We start from the raw sequence: 18,347 nt of genomic DNA, 5'->3' as shown, positions 1-18,347 counted from the left end.
TCCACACGCAGAAACCAAATAACCCCATTAAAAATGTGGAAAGAACATGACACATACTTCTCAAAAGAAGACATACAAGTGACCAATGAGCATCTGAAAAAATGCTTCACATCATAGATTGTCAGAGAAGTGCAAATCAAAACCACAATGAGATACCCTCTCACACTAGTCAGAATGGCGATTAATAAAAAGTCAAAAACAACAGATGCTGGCAGGCTACAGAGAAAAGGGAACGTTTATACATTGTTGGTGGGAGTGTAAATTAGTTCAGCCACTGTGGAAAGCAATCTGGAGATTTCTCAAAGAACTTAAAACAGAGCTACCATTTGACCCAGTAATCCCATTATTGGATATATACCCAATGGAAAAAAGACCATTCTACCAAAAGACACACACACTGATATGTTCATTGCTGTGCTATTCACAATAGCAAAGATATGGAATCAACCTAGGTGCCCATCAGTGGTGGACTGGATAAAGAAAATGTGGTACATATACATGATGGAATTCTACACAGCCATAAAAATGAGTGAAATCGTGCCTTTTGCAGCAACATAGATGGAGCTGGAGGCCATTATCCTAAGCAAATTAATGCAGGAACAGAAAACCAAATACCACATATTCTTACTTACAAGAGCTAAACAACAGGTACCCTTGGACATAAGGATGGGAACAATAGACACTGTGGACTACTAGAGGGGGATGGAGGGAGAGGGGTGCGGGTTGAAAAACTACCTATTGGGTACTATGCTCACTACCGGGGTGCAATATACTGATGTAACCAACTTGCACACATACCCCCTATATTTAAAATTAAAGCTAAAATTTTAAGACATGAGTATCATTCTGATCTAAGTTTCTTGAGTTGTTCAAAGAATCATTCATTTTCATTCTAAGAAAGCAATACCCAAAGAGGCCTTAAATGAGTTTTCTTTGAATAAGCAAAAGCAGAATACTGTGACAACTCATAATTTCCAGAAATTTTGGTGGGTCTTGGAGGTCTGGGGAAGAGAAACCTTAATGGTAATCTCCTTATTTCAAAAAGGGAAATTCTTAAAATAAAAAGGGGGTTTCCTTCCTTCCTGTGTTTCTAGTATTGAAAAAGACAGATCGTAATCTTCACTGAGCCAGCTAAGTATTTTCCTCCCTATTCACCTAAACCCAGGACACAATCTGCCCTCTGTAGATTATTGCTGTGTGAATTCTAAAGGAAATAGTATAAACTATGTTGTGCCTACACGTTTCTGTCATATGAATGGCAGGGCATAATATTAACACGAAAGGAATTTGAAAGCATGTTCTATGATCTTTTCCTCAAAGAGGGAGCCAGATCGGGGGAGTAAAGGAAAAAGGCCTTTAGTTGGGCTGCTGCACTGGCAGTTGGAAGCTTTTTTGGACTATTTAGAGGAGAAAAAATCACCTGCAGCGAGGCGGCTCACCAGCCTAGTGGGGCTCTTGGCTCCTGGCAGGTTGCTGCCTTCCATGCCCACCATGGCTCACGGCTCTACTCTCATCTGTGCCACTCTGGTACCCATAGCCCTTATAGCAAGTATTTTTCTATTTCCACTCAAAAATTAAGAAGCTCTATGGCAAATTCCCGACATTGAGCTGCTGATGTGGGTGGTCCGAGCAGTTAGTGTGTTGGTTAGAAAGTTGCTATGCCGGACAGGTTTGCCCTGGACTCTCAAACCCTGTATTTTCATGAACTGCTTCTTTTTTTAGTCCTTTCTGTAGAATGCCAGGTTTTTCAGGAATGAGTATATCGTGTTTTAGCAGTGACACTTGTCTTATTAGTTGTTACCTTTCATTTCCTGATGAACTCATCTTGGTCTAGATTGTTGAGGGCCTTGCCAATAAAAGGAAAATCATTCAAATAAGAATAATTTCAATAAGGCCAAGATAGAACGTTTTCAAGGACAATTATGGCCTGAAGATACAGTGGCAATAAAGGTATTTTGAATAAAGTAACCCACGGACTGGGCGTGGTGGCTCATGCCTTAATACCAGCACTTTGGGAGGCTGAGGCAGGCAGATTGCTTGAGTTCAGGAATTTGAGCTCAGCCTGGGCAACAACGGCAAAACCTCGTCTCTACTAAAAATACAAAAAATTAGCCGGGTGTGCTGTCATGTGCCTATAGTCCCAGCTACTGGGGAGGCTGAGGTGGGAGAATCACCTGAGCCTGGGAGGTTGAGGCTGCAGTGAACCAAGATCACACCACTGCACTCCAGTCTCGACAACCAGAGTGAGATGCTGTCTCAAGAAATAAAAAATTCAAATAAAAAATTTGTTAAAAAAAAAAAGTAGCACCCAGCACCAAAGATGAAACAATAATGATTTCCTGTAGACATAAGGCTAACCAGTGTTTATAATGCAAAGATAACCTCCCTTCAGAGTTCCCCCAAGCTTAGGTGAAGTTGGTTGGGAGCAGGAGTAGTGAATTTCAAAATGATACACCTAGATTACTCTAAGAATAATATTTCTTTTGACTTCACTTACAATTTTATACAAAAGCAGAAGTTACCAAAGATTACTTATCTTCATATTTACCACAATCTTCTTACCCCAACCCCCATGTCTGTGCGTAATTAAAGGAAGCTTGTCAAGTAAGCTACCTATTTAGTGCTCGGAATGAGAGAAAGTGTGTGTTGGGAGTTGGGGGACTGCTTGTGTGAAACATTTCTCTCTTCTGGATTTAAAACTTAGTCTTTGTTGCCAATCTGTTAACAGACAGTTTGTAAATGAAGGGGAATAAAAATATATAAATTAGCTTTCTAATAAATCTGAAATTACAAATGTGAACCAAAGCAGGGAATAAATACTTGACCAAAAATATGTAAGTAAGTGGGTGCTGAGGAATCACAATTTTTAAATATCTCACGTTTTTCATATGAAAGTTCTATCTCAAAGTTCTTCAAAATGATGCCTGATGTTCCTGCATACTGTGTTCCAAACTTACATAAATACAAGATGGAAACTGTGAAGTATGTGCCTTCAAAAAAGAAGAAAAACACTGACATTTTATCTATATATATTTAATAGATTTATGAAGAACATATATAAACATATATAAATACAGATACATCATCAAGGAAGACTTAGGACATATGAACATGTGGCAGGGTTGGAAAGAACATAATTCTTTCCCAGAAGGGGAAGGGGGAGCTATACTTAATCGGATCCAGCTACAACGTCATTGGAAGTCATTTCTCGCCAAAAAGTATCTCCACAGCAAATTCTGGTGGATACATTCTCCATGCTTCTTGTTTATGTGGATTATCCAATTCATTTCTTGGTAGATAAAGCCTAAGAATAGAAAAAAAATTATTACATTTTATATTGGGGCTCACTGAAAAGCCATGCAGTTGGGTACCCACGTTAGAGCTGGAAGAAACAAAAAAAGAACCTCACCATGAATAGAACCCCAGCTCCTTTTTTGTGTCTCAGTTGGCTCCTTCCACCTTTTTAGTGAGACTTAAAAATACCTTAATCTTCAGCAACACATCAGTGACACATGCTGACTCTCTTAGCATTGCTTTATATGAAATCAATGACATCCAAGTTTAATAAAATATCTAAATTTCTCTATGCGACAGATATCGGGATAGACATGAATGAAAACCCAGTAATAAAATACTATATCTCTTTTAATTTATGTGCGAGGTTGCAATTTTTTGAATTTTTACAATCAGACCTTGGAAATGACCTTGAGCAGTAGGATATAACTCCCACATGCTGAGCGTTCCAATAATGTAACACTAGGCATAAATTGGTCAACCCATTTATGCCTAGTGTTCTAAATGATAGAAGTTAGCATTTTTGGCTAAACAACAATCTCATAACTAACAAAAACAGCTTTACCAAGTAGTATGTAAATTTAAATGTTACAGAAATGTGTAGAAATTTATATAAAAGTAAGAATAAAAGTGATCTAGCTTATCACTTCTCCAAAACGAACACAGTGTTTTAAAGGGAAAAAAACGGTATCCCTTAGCAAGAACCACTTTTGAGGAGCAGCATCAAATGAAGCTCCACCGAGGTCTCACTTTTTGAGGGACTTTGCTCATGTTAGAAGAAAAAGCTTATTGTTTGTATGCATCCAAAAAAAAAAAAATACTTGTAAAAAATTTCCATCAAATCCAAAGTTGACTCTATCAAAATCCATTAAATGTTTTGCATTCCAAGTGTGTAGACCAGAGGTTTAATTTACCTTTGCCTTGCTGGACTTAAGGAGTCATTCGATCCAGTTCGCATTTGAAGAAAAGATTAGGACTGGATGTAACAATAACTATCAATTCATGCCACATATAATCATAGCCACTTCTCCAACTCTGACCTAAATCATTTAAAAAACATTTTGTCCTTTTGTATTGAAGAGTATGGTTGATACAAAAAAAGTCTCAAATTTTCCACCATCACAAAACAAATGCTACTTACAGTGGAGAACTTCTAGACTGAGAAATGAGTTTCCAAATATGGCAGAAGGTTTTTTTGGAACAATAATCTCCAAACCCAATTAATAATTTTTCAGAAAGTTTTCCCAATTCAGTTATTAGAAAGCCACATTTGAATGGCTATTTAAATAGACCATTACTTAATGATATTTTTTAGCTGTATTCCTTAATACTGTGTCTTGTAACTTCTCCTAGATATAAGTGTGTCAGTCAGCTTTTCAGCTAGCTGAAGCCTCCCTAGGTCCTGCCTTACTTTAGCACAAAAGTTGGTGGTGGTTCGTCATTGGTAAATCAGCACCTACTGACAGGGACCTGACATATTGAAGGTGCTGAGCAGCCTCATATTGAACTTCTCTGGGAGGAATTTACTACCACACTTAAGATCTGATGATAATACTTTTGAACTCATAACACAGTCCTATGGCATGGACCCTGAGGATACTGCAACAGTGGGTCTCAAGAACAAATGTATTTTTAAAATAACCAAAGTAAGAGGAATAAGGCAAGGAACAATGTTGGCTCAAGGATTTTTTTGCTTTTTCTATAAATTAAGTTTATGACAACCAGCAAAAGACTTGCCATTACGCCTCATATATAGACATTGAAGATTAGGCTGTTTCTACGGGTTTATATTCATACCTGTTATTTTGAATAAAAGATGTGTTGAACCAGAAGAAAAATGAACAGTTGTCATAGTACTTAGGAAGATTCTAAAAAGAAAAAAAAAATTTCAAAGTAAAACTGATACCAAGAACTAATCATTCCAAAGAAATTAAAGTTCCTCCTTTATTCCTTTTTATATTTATCCAACAATTATAACCATTAAATATATAGCACTCTGCAATCTATAACAATACACTCAAGACACAAAGGAGGAGGCTTTAAGAAAATGCTAGTACATTCTCTTGCTGTTTCTATCAAAATTTTCAAGGAATAGTATTTTTCCCACGATAGGTATTTAATTTAAATGCTGCTATTTGAATCTGGTTTAGATAGTGCCAAACAGACTCTACTAAGGACCTATGCCTACATATACCCAACTACATTGTAGTGAATTCTTATAATTCTTTTGTTGCCTCAGCATCCCTTTTAAATATAAATTGGACTCTCTGATATCAGAAGTGGGGCTCAGTCACGCTCTGCAGTTTCCAGTTCACCTCCTCCCAGTTTCTCCACGTGACTGATCCTGATATCTGCCTTATACGACCTTCTCCTGGTGACCACTTCATTATGGGACAGCTAGATATAACCTACTTGACTCACCCCACAGACCCCCATACTCTGCAGGGACCATGTGGATGTTTCAGTGACCACCTCTCAGTCACAGCAGAGACTCATGGCTGCTTGCGTTAAACCAAATTAGACCTCCCCGCAGGACACCTGCTCAGGTAGCACATCCCAATGAAGGCTTCCACTCTCAGATCCCTCCCTCTTGCTATTGCTCCCACCCATCAGTCGAGCACAGGTCTCCTGGATGGCTCCCCCTTCCAGTTGGCCCTGCGAAGTGTGCTGCCCTCTTCTCTCTGGAATTAATAAAAAACTGCTTTGGTTATTTCATGTGTTGTATTGTGCTGCCTTCTCTGTTTCACCCAACTGAGTCACCCAAACCTAACTCTCTTTCCAGTCAGTGCTCCCAGCTACTCGGGAGGCTGAGGTGGGAGGACTGCTTGAGCCCAGGAGGTTGAAGCTACAGTTAGCTATGATCACGCCACTGCACTCCAGCCTGGGTGACAGAGCGAGACCCTGTCTCAACTTCTTAATTTTTTAAAAAAGATGCAAAACAAAATGTAACCATTGCTATGCAGTAAAACGTACCTTTGGGTTTTTTCTTTTTTTTTAGCATCTTGGCTTTTACTTTTTTTGTGTTTATTTTGTATTTTTTGTATTTGAGAATACATGTAAATTTAGAAAAATTTAGAAAATTTACGATTTAGAAAAAAACAATGAACAAAAATTATTTAAATTACATATGCTCTTTTAAAAAAATTTGTTATAGATCTGATTTATTGTTTTCCTCCCCCTCCCCCTCCCTTGTTGGGAATTGTAGTAAAGCAAATCTTAAATAAAATCATTAGACCAGACAAGAACAATGGCAGAGGCTATTTTGTGATTACTCACCGAAGAGAAAAATTGCACTTTCACATCATCATACAGAGGTGGACCGTCGAATACATCAATGAATACCTTGTCTGTTTCAATGTTACGCATTATCTATGAATGAACACACGGAATTGAGAACTATAAACCTAGATAATGATAACAATGAAGTTCCTTTTCATTTATCATGACTTCCTGTATTTATCAAGTACTTTTGGTCTCACAGCCCAATCATTACGTGCATAAATAATTATTAATAATCTTTTCTAGTTGCAATACTGTTGTTTATGTGTGTGCGTGCATGTGTGTTTGTGTGTGTGTGTGTGTTTTCGTCTGTGTTTTGTTTTTTGAGACAGACTCTCACTGTCACCCAGGCTGAAGTGTAGTGGCGTGATCTCGGCTCAGTGCAACCTCTGCCTCCCAGGTTCAAGTGATTCTTATGCCTCAGCCTCCCGAGTAGCTGGGACTATAGGCACATGCCATCACACCCAGCTAATTTTTGTATTTTTAGTAGAGATGGGGTTTCACTGTATTAGCCAGGCTGGTCTCAAACTCCTGGCTTCAAGTGATCTGCCCGCCTGGGCCTCCCAAAATGCTGGATTACACGCATGAGCCACTGCACCTGGCCTGTTGTTTATGTCTTTTAAAGGCCAACATGTTTGAGGGTTATCATGAACCACTTTTCTTTTTTTTTTTTTTTTTTTGAGACAGAGTCTCACTCTGTCACCAGGCTGGAGTGCAGTGGCATGATCTTGGCTCACTGCAACTTCTGCCTCCCAGGTTCAACTGATTCTCCAGCCTCAGCCTCCCAAGTAGCTGGACTACAGGCACGTGCCACCATGCCCAGCTAATTTTTGTATTTTTAGTAGAGACCATGTTGGCCAGGATGGTCTCGATCTCTTGACCTCATGATCCACCCACCCTGGCCTCCCAAAGTGCTGGGATTACAGGCGTGAGCCACCGTGCCCGGCCATGAGGCACTTTTCAAAAGTGCCACACTTTTAAAAAGTATTGAATTTTCTGTTAGACTTTAATCAATTAAATATTATTATTTAATACGTGTCATTTGATTTTCATGTGTTAGGACCTTTTTTTGAGAATACATTGAGAAGCTCAATTTTAAAGCTAGCATTGACATTCAAAAAGCAATGCATAACTTATCATTGTTTTTTATTTTCTAAATAAAAAAAACAACAACGGGGGTCTGTAACACTTGGGGGCGTTGGGCCTGCATGTCCCTCCCAAGGAAGGGGGAGAGTGGGGTCCCCCTGCTCATCATGTTTTATCAGAACTCTTGTGTTTGCCAATGGGATCTTTGAACTTGACCAGTGCAGGCTGCTGGATGGAGTGATCAAAGATAGCTCAAGTTTTGGAATGAATGACTTTGAAGCTGTACTAGTTCTTTGACTCACTCTCATAGAAATAATGGCACCCACAATAAGAAAGGTCCATGCTAGGCCCTGTGAAAAACACAAAAGGAGGTGCAGACTCAGTTGGCCCCTTCAGGGAGCTGTACACTTAAGAAACAACAGTAGAATGGTACATAACTCAATCTGTATGATAAAGACTGGGTGTGCTGTTATGCACTACTGGGAGCTAGTTAACAGAAGGTGCAGAATGCAAAAGTTTCATTAAGGAGGTAGAAACTGAATTGGGCATGAAGCAGTTTAGAAAAAGGAAGAAGAGCTCTGAAAATAGAATCTAGTCCAAATGGAGGGAAAAAGACCAGCAATAACACAAAGTAGAAATTAGAAAAATGGGCCAGGCACGGTGGCTCGAGCCTGTAATCCTAGCACTTTGGGAGGCTGAGGTGGGCAGATCACCTGAGGTCAGGAGTTTCAGACCAGCCTGACCAACACGGAGAAACCCCGTCTCTACTAATAATACAAAATTAGCCAGGTGTGGTAGCGCATGCCTGTAATCCCAGCTACTTGGGAGGCTGAGGCAGGAGAATCGCTTGAACCCAGGAGGCAGAGGTTGTGGTGAGCTGAGATTGCGCCAGGGCACTCCAGCCTGGGCAACAAGAGCAAAACTCTGTCTCAGAAAAAAAAAAAAAAATGGAAAAACAACAAACAATGTCAGGCAGTGTGGCTCATGTTTATAATCCTAGCATGTTGCAAGGCTGAGGTAGACAGGCTGCTTGAGCCCAGGAGTCTGAGACCAGCCTGGGCAACATAGCAAGTCCCAGCCTCTACAAAAAATTAAAAAAATTGGGTGATTGCTTGAGCTCAGGAGGTTGAGCTCATGAGGTTGAGCCATGATCGTGCCACTGCACTACAGCCTGGGTGACAGAATGAGACCCTGGCTCAAGAAAAAAAAAAAAAGGAAAGGAAGAAAGGAAGGAAAGAAAGAAATAAGCAACTAACTAACTAACTAAATTAGAGTTGTGTTCCAAGAGCCGAAAGAGATGACCCAGTTTATTTGGAATGAAGTCTGCTGGTCAACCTACTGATGGAAAAAAGCTCAGGTATTACGTTAGGGCTATTATATCTTAAGAGCTCAAGAGCCAAGGAAATAAGAGAGAAGTTGTTGAAAAATATGGTGGAGCATTTCCTATGTGACAAAGAGGCCTGATAATTATCACATATGACACTTACTTAGTGATTTATAGTTTACAAAGAAACTTTATATATATTATTTAATTTAATTCCCATTACGCTTGGATGTGATATTTATTTTACAGATAAGGATATTGAGCCAAAGGTGTTAACTGGCTCTGACCACGGGCACACAGTGTGTCTTCTGCTCTACCTACAATTTTTCACAATGAGAGCAATATTTCAGGATTCTATACATTGCATTATATAAGGAGAAAGAAAGGGTAAGGAGACCACTGCAGAAATCTAGGCATGAGCAAAGGAGATTCTGGACAATTAGTGGCAGTGAGAACAGAAAGGAAGGAGAACATAGAAAACTGTCAAAGGCATAATCAACAGAGATTGATGACTAACTGGATTTAGGGGGCCGAGGCAAAGAGAATCAAAGCCCAAGGCGTGAGTGGAAGAATGCTGGTGCCATTTGCAGAAGCAGAGAGAAAGCTCCTTGATAACTCAGACTGGCTAATGCCTTTGAGTTGGAGAGGAAATTGTTCATGTCGCAGCTCCTGCATCTACCACTCAGTGGGTGCTCATAAATAGCTGCTCAGCAAATGAACAAATCATAGTTGAAGTAAGGGGAATGGGTCATTCTTTAACTAAGAGTAAAGCATTTGCTAAGAACGGAAAGCCAAGGGTCAGGCCTGGGTGAATGCCCTCAGTCGGGAGAGGCCAAAAAAGCGGGGGTCGGCGGGGAGGGAGTGGTGGGGAATAGGGTTAGTAATAGGAGAATTTGAGACAAAGGTCTAGGGTAGGAATTCTAAAAGTTTATGGTTATTAGACTATGAAGGATGCTTTCTTACTGTTTCAGAAAAGGTATATAGTTTTAGGCATTTCTTCATTTTAGCAAAACACTGACTACCAGGTCCCTTTTGCTTTGGATAAAGAGGTTCCTCCCCAGTTCATCCACTCTTGTATTGTTTCTCACAGGGTCATCCCACAGAATCCCTGCCTTAGAATCACTTGGGACATTGCTAAGTCTATAGATTCCTGGGCCCCATTCCAGATTTCCCGAATCATACTTTGGGGGTACAACCTAGGAATGTAAATCTTTACAAGCTCCTCAGTGGTTTTCATGCACACTAAACTTTTAGAATCAGTGCTATGAAATAAAAGATCAAATGACTGAGAAGAAGAGAATATGGCTAAAAATGACCAGATATGTAAATTAAAATCCTTAATACATTCGTGGGAACACGCTCAGCGTTTGCAGAAGTGTGAAAGGCAAAGCAACACTGACCAGAAATAAATTCTGGAAAGCACCCTGAAAAAACTGTTTTGAACAAACAGGTTAATTTGTCTCTGGTTTGCATCCAAATCCAGTGACACCAAGTTGGATGGTAACCAGAAAGCGTTATGGAATCTCTTTATGGTGAGTGATAGTTTAGGGAGGTGAACATTGCTGGTTTGACATTCAGCCTTAAAACAAACATCAGATTTTTTCAATTCACATGTTTTCTCTTACCCAACAATATCTTGATGAAGTACTGGAAAAGACAACCTTTTTCTCCATTACTATTTGGACTTTTAGATCACATACATCACCTGTTCCAACAAAATGAAATTAAAAAGTTAGGTTGGTTAGCGTGAAGATCAATATGTCTCACCAATTAACATCATGGATTAAAAAGAGAAAAAATTATCCAAGCTAACAATGTATCAGTAGTTACTTATTTGGTCTTGCATGGATTTTGTCTTTGAAAGACAAGGCTTCAAGCCTAGTTCTGTCTCCTAAAGCAGATTTTATAAGACTAGAGAAGAGAAAAAAAAATACATATAGTTCAGCTTCAAAGACTTAGAATCCCATCACTTTATCTTTCCAGAAAAAATATTTAGGGAAGCTAGGCCGGGCATGGTGGCTCACACCTGTAATCCTAGCACTTTGGGAGGGCGAGGTGGGTGGATTACTTGAGGTCAGGAGTTCTAAGCCAGCATGGCCAAGATGGTGAAGCCCCATCTCTACTAAAAATACAAAAATTAGCCAGGCATGATGGCACATGCCTGTAATCCTAGCTACTCAGGAGGCTGAGACGGGAGAATTGCTTGAACCCAGGAGGCAGAGGCTGCAGTGAGCCGAGATCACACCACTGCACCCCAGCCTGGGTGACAAAACAAGACTCTTGTCTCCAAAAAAAAAAAGAAAAAGAAAATTCAGGGAAGGCGACTTGCAATCTTTCTTGCTAACATGTTGCTTTCTTCAGACTTCTAATCATAATGATTCTTAATAATAAATACTGTAGTCTAACTACTTGGGCCCTACTTTAAGGCCAGTTCCTGATGCAATCTCTATAAAAGTACAGGATAGTTATATCCAAAAATTCCCGTGGTGTTCAGTATATATTTACAGACAAAGGCTCTTTTGTTCCTTTTCTTCCAATTCAAATGACCCACTTCCCTTAGCGTTTCCTCAAAGACTTGGTTTCTCAGCCAATTAATTTTTTTATTGCTTTCCTCTCAACTCTACCTTAATTTTAATTTAAATATGCACAAAACTAAAGGTAGAGAATTAAAACATTTTAATAAATGAGTATTAATTATCTTTGATTGCTCATCTCATATGCTGTTCATTTTCTTTTCATTTAATTTTGTTTTCCCTAACACCATGATATTCATTTGTCATTAGAAATCACAGTTTCTTGCCTCAGTTCTCTCTTTCCCATTCCAGGTGCAGAACTTCTTTCTATTGATGTCTACCAGAAATCAGTGAAATGTAGAACTAAACTCAGAAGGCTAAAAATAGTAGGCTGTCTCTGTGGACACCAGCATCCTGGCCTCAGGGCACCTATAGCACCCAGCACTGGCACCATCTCAGGTCCACAAGCTGGCTGCTAGAAGAGGTTTGCTTTAGGGGTTCTGAAGCATCGCCTCCCTGCTACCTCTCTGGCAGTGGGAGTGGTGAGGCCCCATCCCTTCCACACAGACACATCCTGCTTTCCCGCCTCCCCTGAGTGTAAGCTGGGAGTGAGAGGGTTACAGATGGAGGAGAGAGGGGAAAGGGCAGCCCAGGCTGAGGAGAAAAAAATATGCCTCTAAAAGAAGGTGAGAAAATGATACAATACGGAGACACCTCCACCAAGGCAAACTCTGAACTAGAGGTGGTTCTGAGAAATAAGCAGGCTTGAGGGCACACGGGTCCTCCTCCTCCCTCATCAGAGGCTCCCTCTGCCTGGAAAAGTCCACCCTGGGTTGAGACCAGAGGAGCAATGAGAACAGGAGAGATGGGAAGGGGAGGAAGTCCCCCAAATTGGTGATGGAAAAGAAAAAGTGAAGAATATCTAAGGGCTGGCAATCAATGGGCAATTGCAGGAGGAGGGGCATACGTAAGGAGCAGTTCCTGTGTGAGGATATGTAAAAAGACAGGGATGAGTTAGGCTCATCTGTATATATAACTATGAGCAAAACCCTCCCAGAGTGGGGACATTGGCCCTCCTGCCCAGTTCTTCAATTATACATAAAGCACTTACCGTGAATCGAATAAATAATGAATCTTTTTACAAAGAGTATCCGTCTTGGAGGGAGATTCCAGTTGTAAAGATGTTTCACTTGTGCAAAATATCCAACATATCTATTCTGAAAAGCAACAGAAATCTTCAAGTGGAGATGAAATGTCTAAAGTCAGCATTCCTTTTTGTTGTTTTTTTTTTGGTTTTTTTTTGCATAAAGCTTGTTAATGGAGGTAAGTAATTAAGAAAACATTTACTGGATGCCATTATATAACTAGACATTTTTAGGGATGCTGCCCCACAACTATCTACCTTGAGGGAAAAACACTGAATTCAGTGCAATGGGGAAGTAACAAGGATGGAGCCAGGCCCTGTTTATAGGCTGCTTATGGTTGAGAGGGCAACTAATCAGAAGCACAACAAAACAGTTACAGCATCATCAGTGTCCAGATAGAAGCTTAGTTGTGACTGAGTTAGGGGAAGGCTTGTGGTTTGGTGAAGAGCAGCTTCCTGGGCATGAGAGAATGGTGTAAGTGAAAACTCCAGAGGAATACCTCCAAACCTCAGTAGCAGCTTTCCCGGCATTCTTCTCTTGTTCCTGACAGCTAGAATTTCTTCACTTTGCATTTCCTCAATTCTGTTTTCTCAAGGAAGCCCTGGAATTCTCTTAGCCTTGTCCTTTCCCTGGGGCAAACTGTTCACAACGGCTCTCCCCTGAATCTTTCTTCAGGGTATTGAAGAGCTCTGGTACTGAATCAACTGGTTCAGAATTCAAAAGTTGGCCATCATGATGGCTCCCCCCTGTAATCCCAGCACTTCAAGAGGCTGAGGTGGGCAGATCACCAGGCATCAGGAGTTTGAGACCAGCCTCGCCAACAGGGTGAAACCCTGTCTCTACTAAAATTACAAAAATAGGCCATGCGTGGTGATGGGCACCTATAATCCCAGCCACTCGGGAGGCTGAGGCAGGAGAATCGCTTGAACCCAAGAGGTCGAGGTTACAGTGAGCTGAGATTGCACCACTGCACTCTAGTCTGGGCAACAGAGCGAGACTCTGTCTCAAAAATTAAAAACAAAACAAAACTCATAAGTTCACAGACTGTTCCTTACCCATTGGGAAATGTTCATTAAAGTAACTAACTGCCATACTTCCCTTTAGAAAGGGCCAGTCATGAGACAGGCTCATGAAAGTTCTTAACTTAGGAGTAGATGTAGTCAGTAGAATGGCCCACAACGCAGGATCAGAATGTGATGGTGTCTGAGAATCGCCACCAGACACAGAGGGCACTCTGTCCTGAGGTCTCGCCAACACAGCTCTCAAACGTGCAGCTGAGTCCCTGTGTTGCTTTTTCGGGGAATCAGAAGAGATTCAGCTGCAGCCTTTGGTGTGCTAGTTCTGGACTAAAGTTAGGGAAACTGCACGACTGCAGAAGGAATGGGGATGGGGAGATTTGTGGGGAGAGTTGTTGAAGGAGCTCCATCTAGCATCCCCTTAGCTTCTGCCACTAGATTCTCCACCTTTCCCTAAGGGCTGTAAACCACCAGGGCCCTCAAGCTGCTTGTGCTCCCACGCTTCCTTCTCCTACAACTTATAACAACATGGACTCGTAGTAGAAATTAATACAACCAACACATAGGAGGCACTCACTACAAACAAAAAGATATCATGAGAAAAGGGTGGAAAGATGGGTAAGCCATGGGCTTTGCCTTTAAAGGGGATACGGAAGTCACCACTTCAAATAACTAGAGAATAATGCAAAGTGACGTAGTCCCTAAAAGAAACACAAAGGGCTCTAAGAATTGAAAAAGCAAGAGACTACTTCAGGCTGAGAAGGGAAAGGGACTCTAGGAAAAGGGGCATGAGCAATGGCATAGGGTATCAAGTGTCCACAGGCTGGGAAAGAGCACACAGTCTAAATGTGTTGGAGTATGGGATGTGTGCATGCACATAGCAGAAGAGAAGGTTGGAAAAGTCAAAATGTGGCTCTTGAGTGCCAGGTTGAAACGTTTAGTTTATTGCCATTGGCAGTGGGGACGAAGTATGGATTTTGAGCATGGGAACGGCATGATTAGGGCTGCACTTCAGTAAATTCACCTATCACTTTTAGCTTAGGGTCTATGACTATCTTCGTTTTGTTTTGTTTTGTTTTGTTTTGGGCTTGGGTGTGGGAGAAAAGTATCAGTGGATAAGGCTGAGTTCTTCTGGCCCAAACTAAAGGTTTAGGGCCAGTAGTTAGAGTGTTCTTCTAACGGGGCCAAGAGTACTTACTCAGCTCCCACCACTTAAAGAAAAACTCATTTGCAGCCACATCCGAATCCATTTAGGAATTCCCAACCCGCTCTCACTTCAGTTTCAGGGGCAATATAGAAAAGGCAATATAAATGAGAAAACGTGCACAGCAAGGGCTTCAGAGACTCACATCTAGATTTCAGTCCTTGGTTCAAAAGTTACTTTCTCTGAACCTCAATTTTCTAATTTGTAAGATGAGAATCATAGTAGTGCCTACTCATAGAGTTACTGAGAATATTAAATAAAATAGTGAATATAGAACTCAGAATAGTTCAGCAACGTCTAGAATGTTGTAAATGCTATAGGATAAACATCCTGGTTTCTGCAATAAACAAATTACAAGTAAAAAAAATGGTGAGAAATCTATGAACTTAGATTCTTAAAAGAGACTTAGGAGACACAGCAACCAAATTAAATGTGTGGACTTTGTTTGAATTCTGATTAAACAAACTAAATTTTCAAAGATTTTAAGACAATTTTGGAAACAAACATGGACCACGAATTTGATATTAAGGATTTTTAAGGTATAATATTTTTAGATATGATAAAAAGTGTTAAGGTTTTCTGTTGTTGTTTTAAGAGTACTTAGATGTCATACTAAAATGCTGTGAGATAAAATGATCTGACGACTGAAATTTCCTTTAAAATAACTCAGATTTAGGGAAAGCAAGAGTGGAGAGTGGGGTTGGGGGGTGTGAGTGGAGTGGGAAAAGAATGGATGAAACATGGCTGGCTACAGGCTGAAATGACTGTTGCAGCAATGTGATGACTATATGAGGATATATTGTATGATTCTCTGGACTTTTGATTAAAATTTTCCATAACAAAATGTTTCTAAAAGAAAAAACAGTAACAGTGTATATTTCATATAGGTATTATGGGTATTAAATGAGATATGTAAAAGTGCAATACTGTCTGGTATACAGAAGGGGTTTTGAAAAGTTTATTTCCCCTTTTATTTTCTCTTTTAAAATACACCTCCCCCACAACACACAGAAAAGACACACACACACACACATACACACACACACACACACACACCAGGAGTCATCCAAAAACAGTCTTTGTGATGTTTGGCAAGGGTTGAATTGCCCTAGTAAGGGTTTGTGAAAGACTTGGATCTTTTTTACATTGAAATCAAAGGCTGGTGATTTTAGACACACTTCAGGGTCCTGGAGCCTTGGGTACTGGACCTTCCTACTTCGGGAAAATAATCAACTCCTGAGCTCCGTAAACAATAACCAGTACAGAATAGAAAGCAGGATTCTCTGAGGAGAAGCCAGAGTCCCCAGCATGTGGGCAGCACCTGAAGCGTGACCCTCAGACTCAGGGAGGGACCAAGGCCTGTTGCAGGGCACCCAACTGCTGCTGCCTGATCACCAAAGGAGAAGAGTCTAAAATGAAACCAAGTAACAGGTGGCAATCTTAACCCACTCCCCTAAAAAAACTCCCATTTTTAAAAAGAAAACTTACCTGAGAAGGAGTTTCTACTCCCTGAAATTTACTGCTGTGGGTTTTATCTGTTCGCCTTTCTCCAAAATAATACAGGCTTTCCTACAAAAAAGAGTACAATCCAACCACGGTTCATCTGCACTCTTTCCTTTCCTCTATTAGGTACCCTTAGTGTTTCTATGCCCACCTTCTTTCCTAAAGTCAGTGATTTTGTTTGTTTGTTTGTTTTTTGGTAGAGTCTTGCTCTGCAACCCAGACTGGAGTACAGTGGCAGGATCTAAGCTCACTGCAACCTCTGCCTCCTGGGTTCAAGTGATTCTACTGCCTCAGCCTTCTGAGTAGCTGGAACTACAGGTATGTACCATCATGCCCAGCTAATTTTTTGTATTTTTAGTAGAGATAGGGGTTTCACCATGTTGGCCAGGCTGCTCTCAAACTCCTGACCTCAAGAGATCCGCCTGCCTCAGCCTCCCAAAGTGCTGGGATTACAGGCGTGAGCCACCCGTGCCTGGCCGCAGTGATCTTTGGGCAGAGGCTACGGAAAATAAAAAAATTAGGACTTCTCTCATTCAAGGATTCATACATTCATAAAATTTTAGAGCTGGAAAAACCTTAGAAAGCATCTGGTCCAACCCTTCTTTCCATATTACAAATGACAACACTGAGACCAAAAGAAAACCAAGCAATCTGCCATGGAAATGCTGCAGCCAGTTAGAAGCGGCACAGGCCTGGCATACAGGTCCCTGGGTCTCAGTCTAGGTCTCTGGATCAATGGCTGTCAATGACTTTCAAACCTTTTGTTTTTTAAGCTGCAGTCCACATTAATAAACCTAGGACACACACACACACACACACACACACACACACACACAATATTTAAACCTTTTGATATTTTCTATTCTGCTCTATTCCATTTTATTTTTAAAAGATGTCAGTTACAACCCAGTAACTTTATTTTACAACTCACTGATAAATCATGATCCATAGCTTGAAAAACACTATCCTAGAACATCCATTTTCAAAATCTGTGTATCTCAAATTAGAGAAACCAAAGGTGGTGGAATTGGAGTGCTGGGCACTGTGCATAACCACCACCTCTTCCCTAGACTGTAGGCCAAACAACTCAAGCAGAGCTGCTGGAAATGGTAGCATCTCAGCAAGAAAATGGCAGAAAGAAAAATGAATGAGAACTCTGCTTTAAGTAGAAACAGCCCACCTTGTCTTATCAGAAATTTCTAGAGGTCACAGACTCCACATGTATTGACTAAGCAAAGATATTTACATTCAGGAGAGGCTTTGTTTTGAGTTGTGAAATGTTGCTTTTTATCTACCTAAGAGTTGGGAGGTTGGGCAAGGCTCTGGAGAATTTATCTAATTAAGCTTGATACTATTCTCACGAGGAAGGAAGAAGTCATGGGACTGGCAGGAGTAACAGCAGGGCCAGGTGAAGTGAGGGAAGCATCTTGATCACTGAATTTTTTTTATCTGTGTAACATGGCTTTACTCCCCTCACCTTAATCCTGCCCCATCAGGTCTTGTCTTTATTTAAAATGTTGATATTGTATACATCATAGATTTTTTGCATTTATTTTTATTAAAATATTGCATTAAAATTATTTATTTTAATTATTACACTTTTTAGCATTCCCTTAAATTTTGCACCTTATTGACCTCACTCTAGTCCTGGCCCAAAGAGATTCTGAAGTCAGCTGCTAACTAGTGCACGTTAAACAAGAAAGTATCAAAAACAGACTTACTAAAGACTGCTTCTCTAATTACAATTTTACTAAGCACCGTGACTAAACTAATCACTTAATGTCCTACCAGTGATGTTTCAGAACTAGCAAACTCAATCATCATAAGACAAAGTTTGTAGAACATCTTTCATACCTCTGCAGTTAAAAATATTTCAGAGGCAATAAGGAAAGCGCAAACCATAGTGCCGGTTCTTCCTAGAAAAGAAAAGAAGTTAGTTCGAGGAACATACATGGTATACAAATACACTCAGAAATATTCAAG

At 40.4% G+C, this 18,347-nt stretch overlaps 1 protein-coding gene across 5 annotated transcripts in view; it reads right to left on the bottom strand.

The window, feature by feature from the left end:
• Positions 1–3,017: 3,017 nt before the first annotated feature.
• The window catches only part of TPTE2 (transmembrane phosphoinositide 3-phosphatase and tensin homolog 2), a 140,438-nt gene continuing 125,108 nt past the window's right edge, over positions 3,018–18,347 (bottom strand). For 3 of the 5 annotated variants that reach the window (XM_030813290.1, XM_030813292.1, XM_030813291.1), the window contains 7 exons: positions 18,219–18,280; positions 16,350–16,430; positions 12,608–12,713; positions 10,609–10,688; positions 6,571–6,663; positions 5,092–5,162; positions 3,018–3,304 (listed from right to left, as the gene is read on the bottom strand). In XM_030813290.1, the coding sequence (XP_030669150.1) occupies positions 3,202–3,304; positions 5,092–5,162; positions 6,571–6,663; positions 10,609–10,688; positions 12,608–12,713; positions 16,350–16,430; positions 18,219–18,280 (596 nt within the window). In that variant the 3' untranslated portion in view covers positions 3,018–3,201. Of the gene's footprint in view, positions 3,305–5,091; positions 5,163–5,847; positions 5,976–6,570; positions 6,664–10,608; positions 10,689–12,607; positions 12,714–16,349; positions 16,431–18,218; positions 18,281–18,347 lie in introns of all 5 variants that reach the window. The other 2 variants (XR_004030138.1, XM_030813293.1) reach the window with 2 other exon arrangements.

This window comes from Nomascus leucogenys, chromosome 5 (assembly GCF_006542625.1).
Source record: "Nomascus leucogenys isolate Asia chromosome 5, Asia_NLE_v1, whole genome shotgun sequence".
In the NCBI taxonomy this organism is placed as follows: domain Eukaryota; kingdom Metazoa; phylum Chordata; class Mammalia; order Primates; family Hylobatidae; genus Nomascus; species Nomascus leucogenys.
The sequence above is the reverse complement of the archived record's forward strand: the minus strand, read 5'-3'. Positions and strand labels throughout refer to the sequence as shown.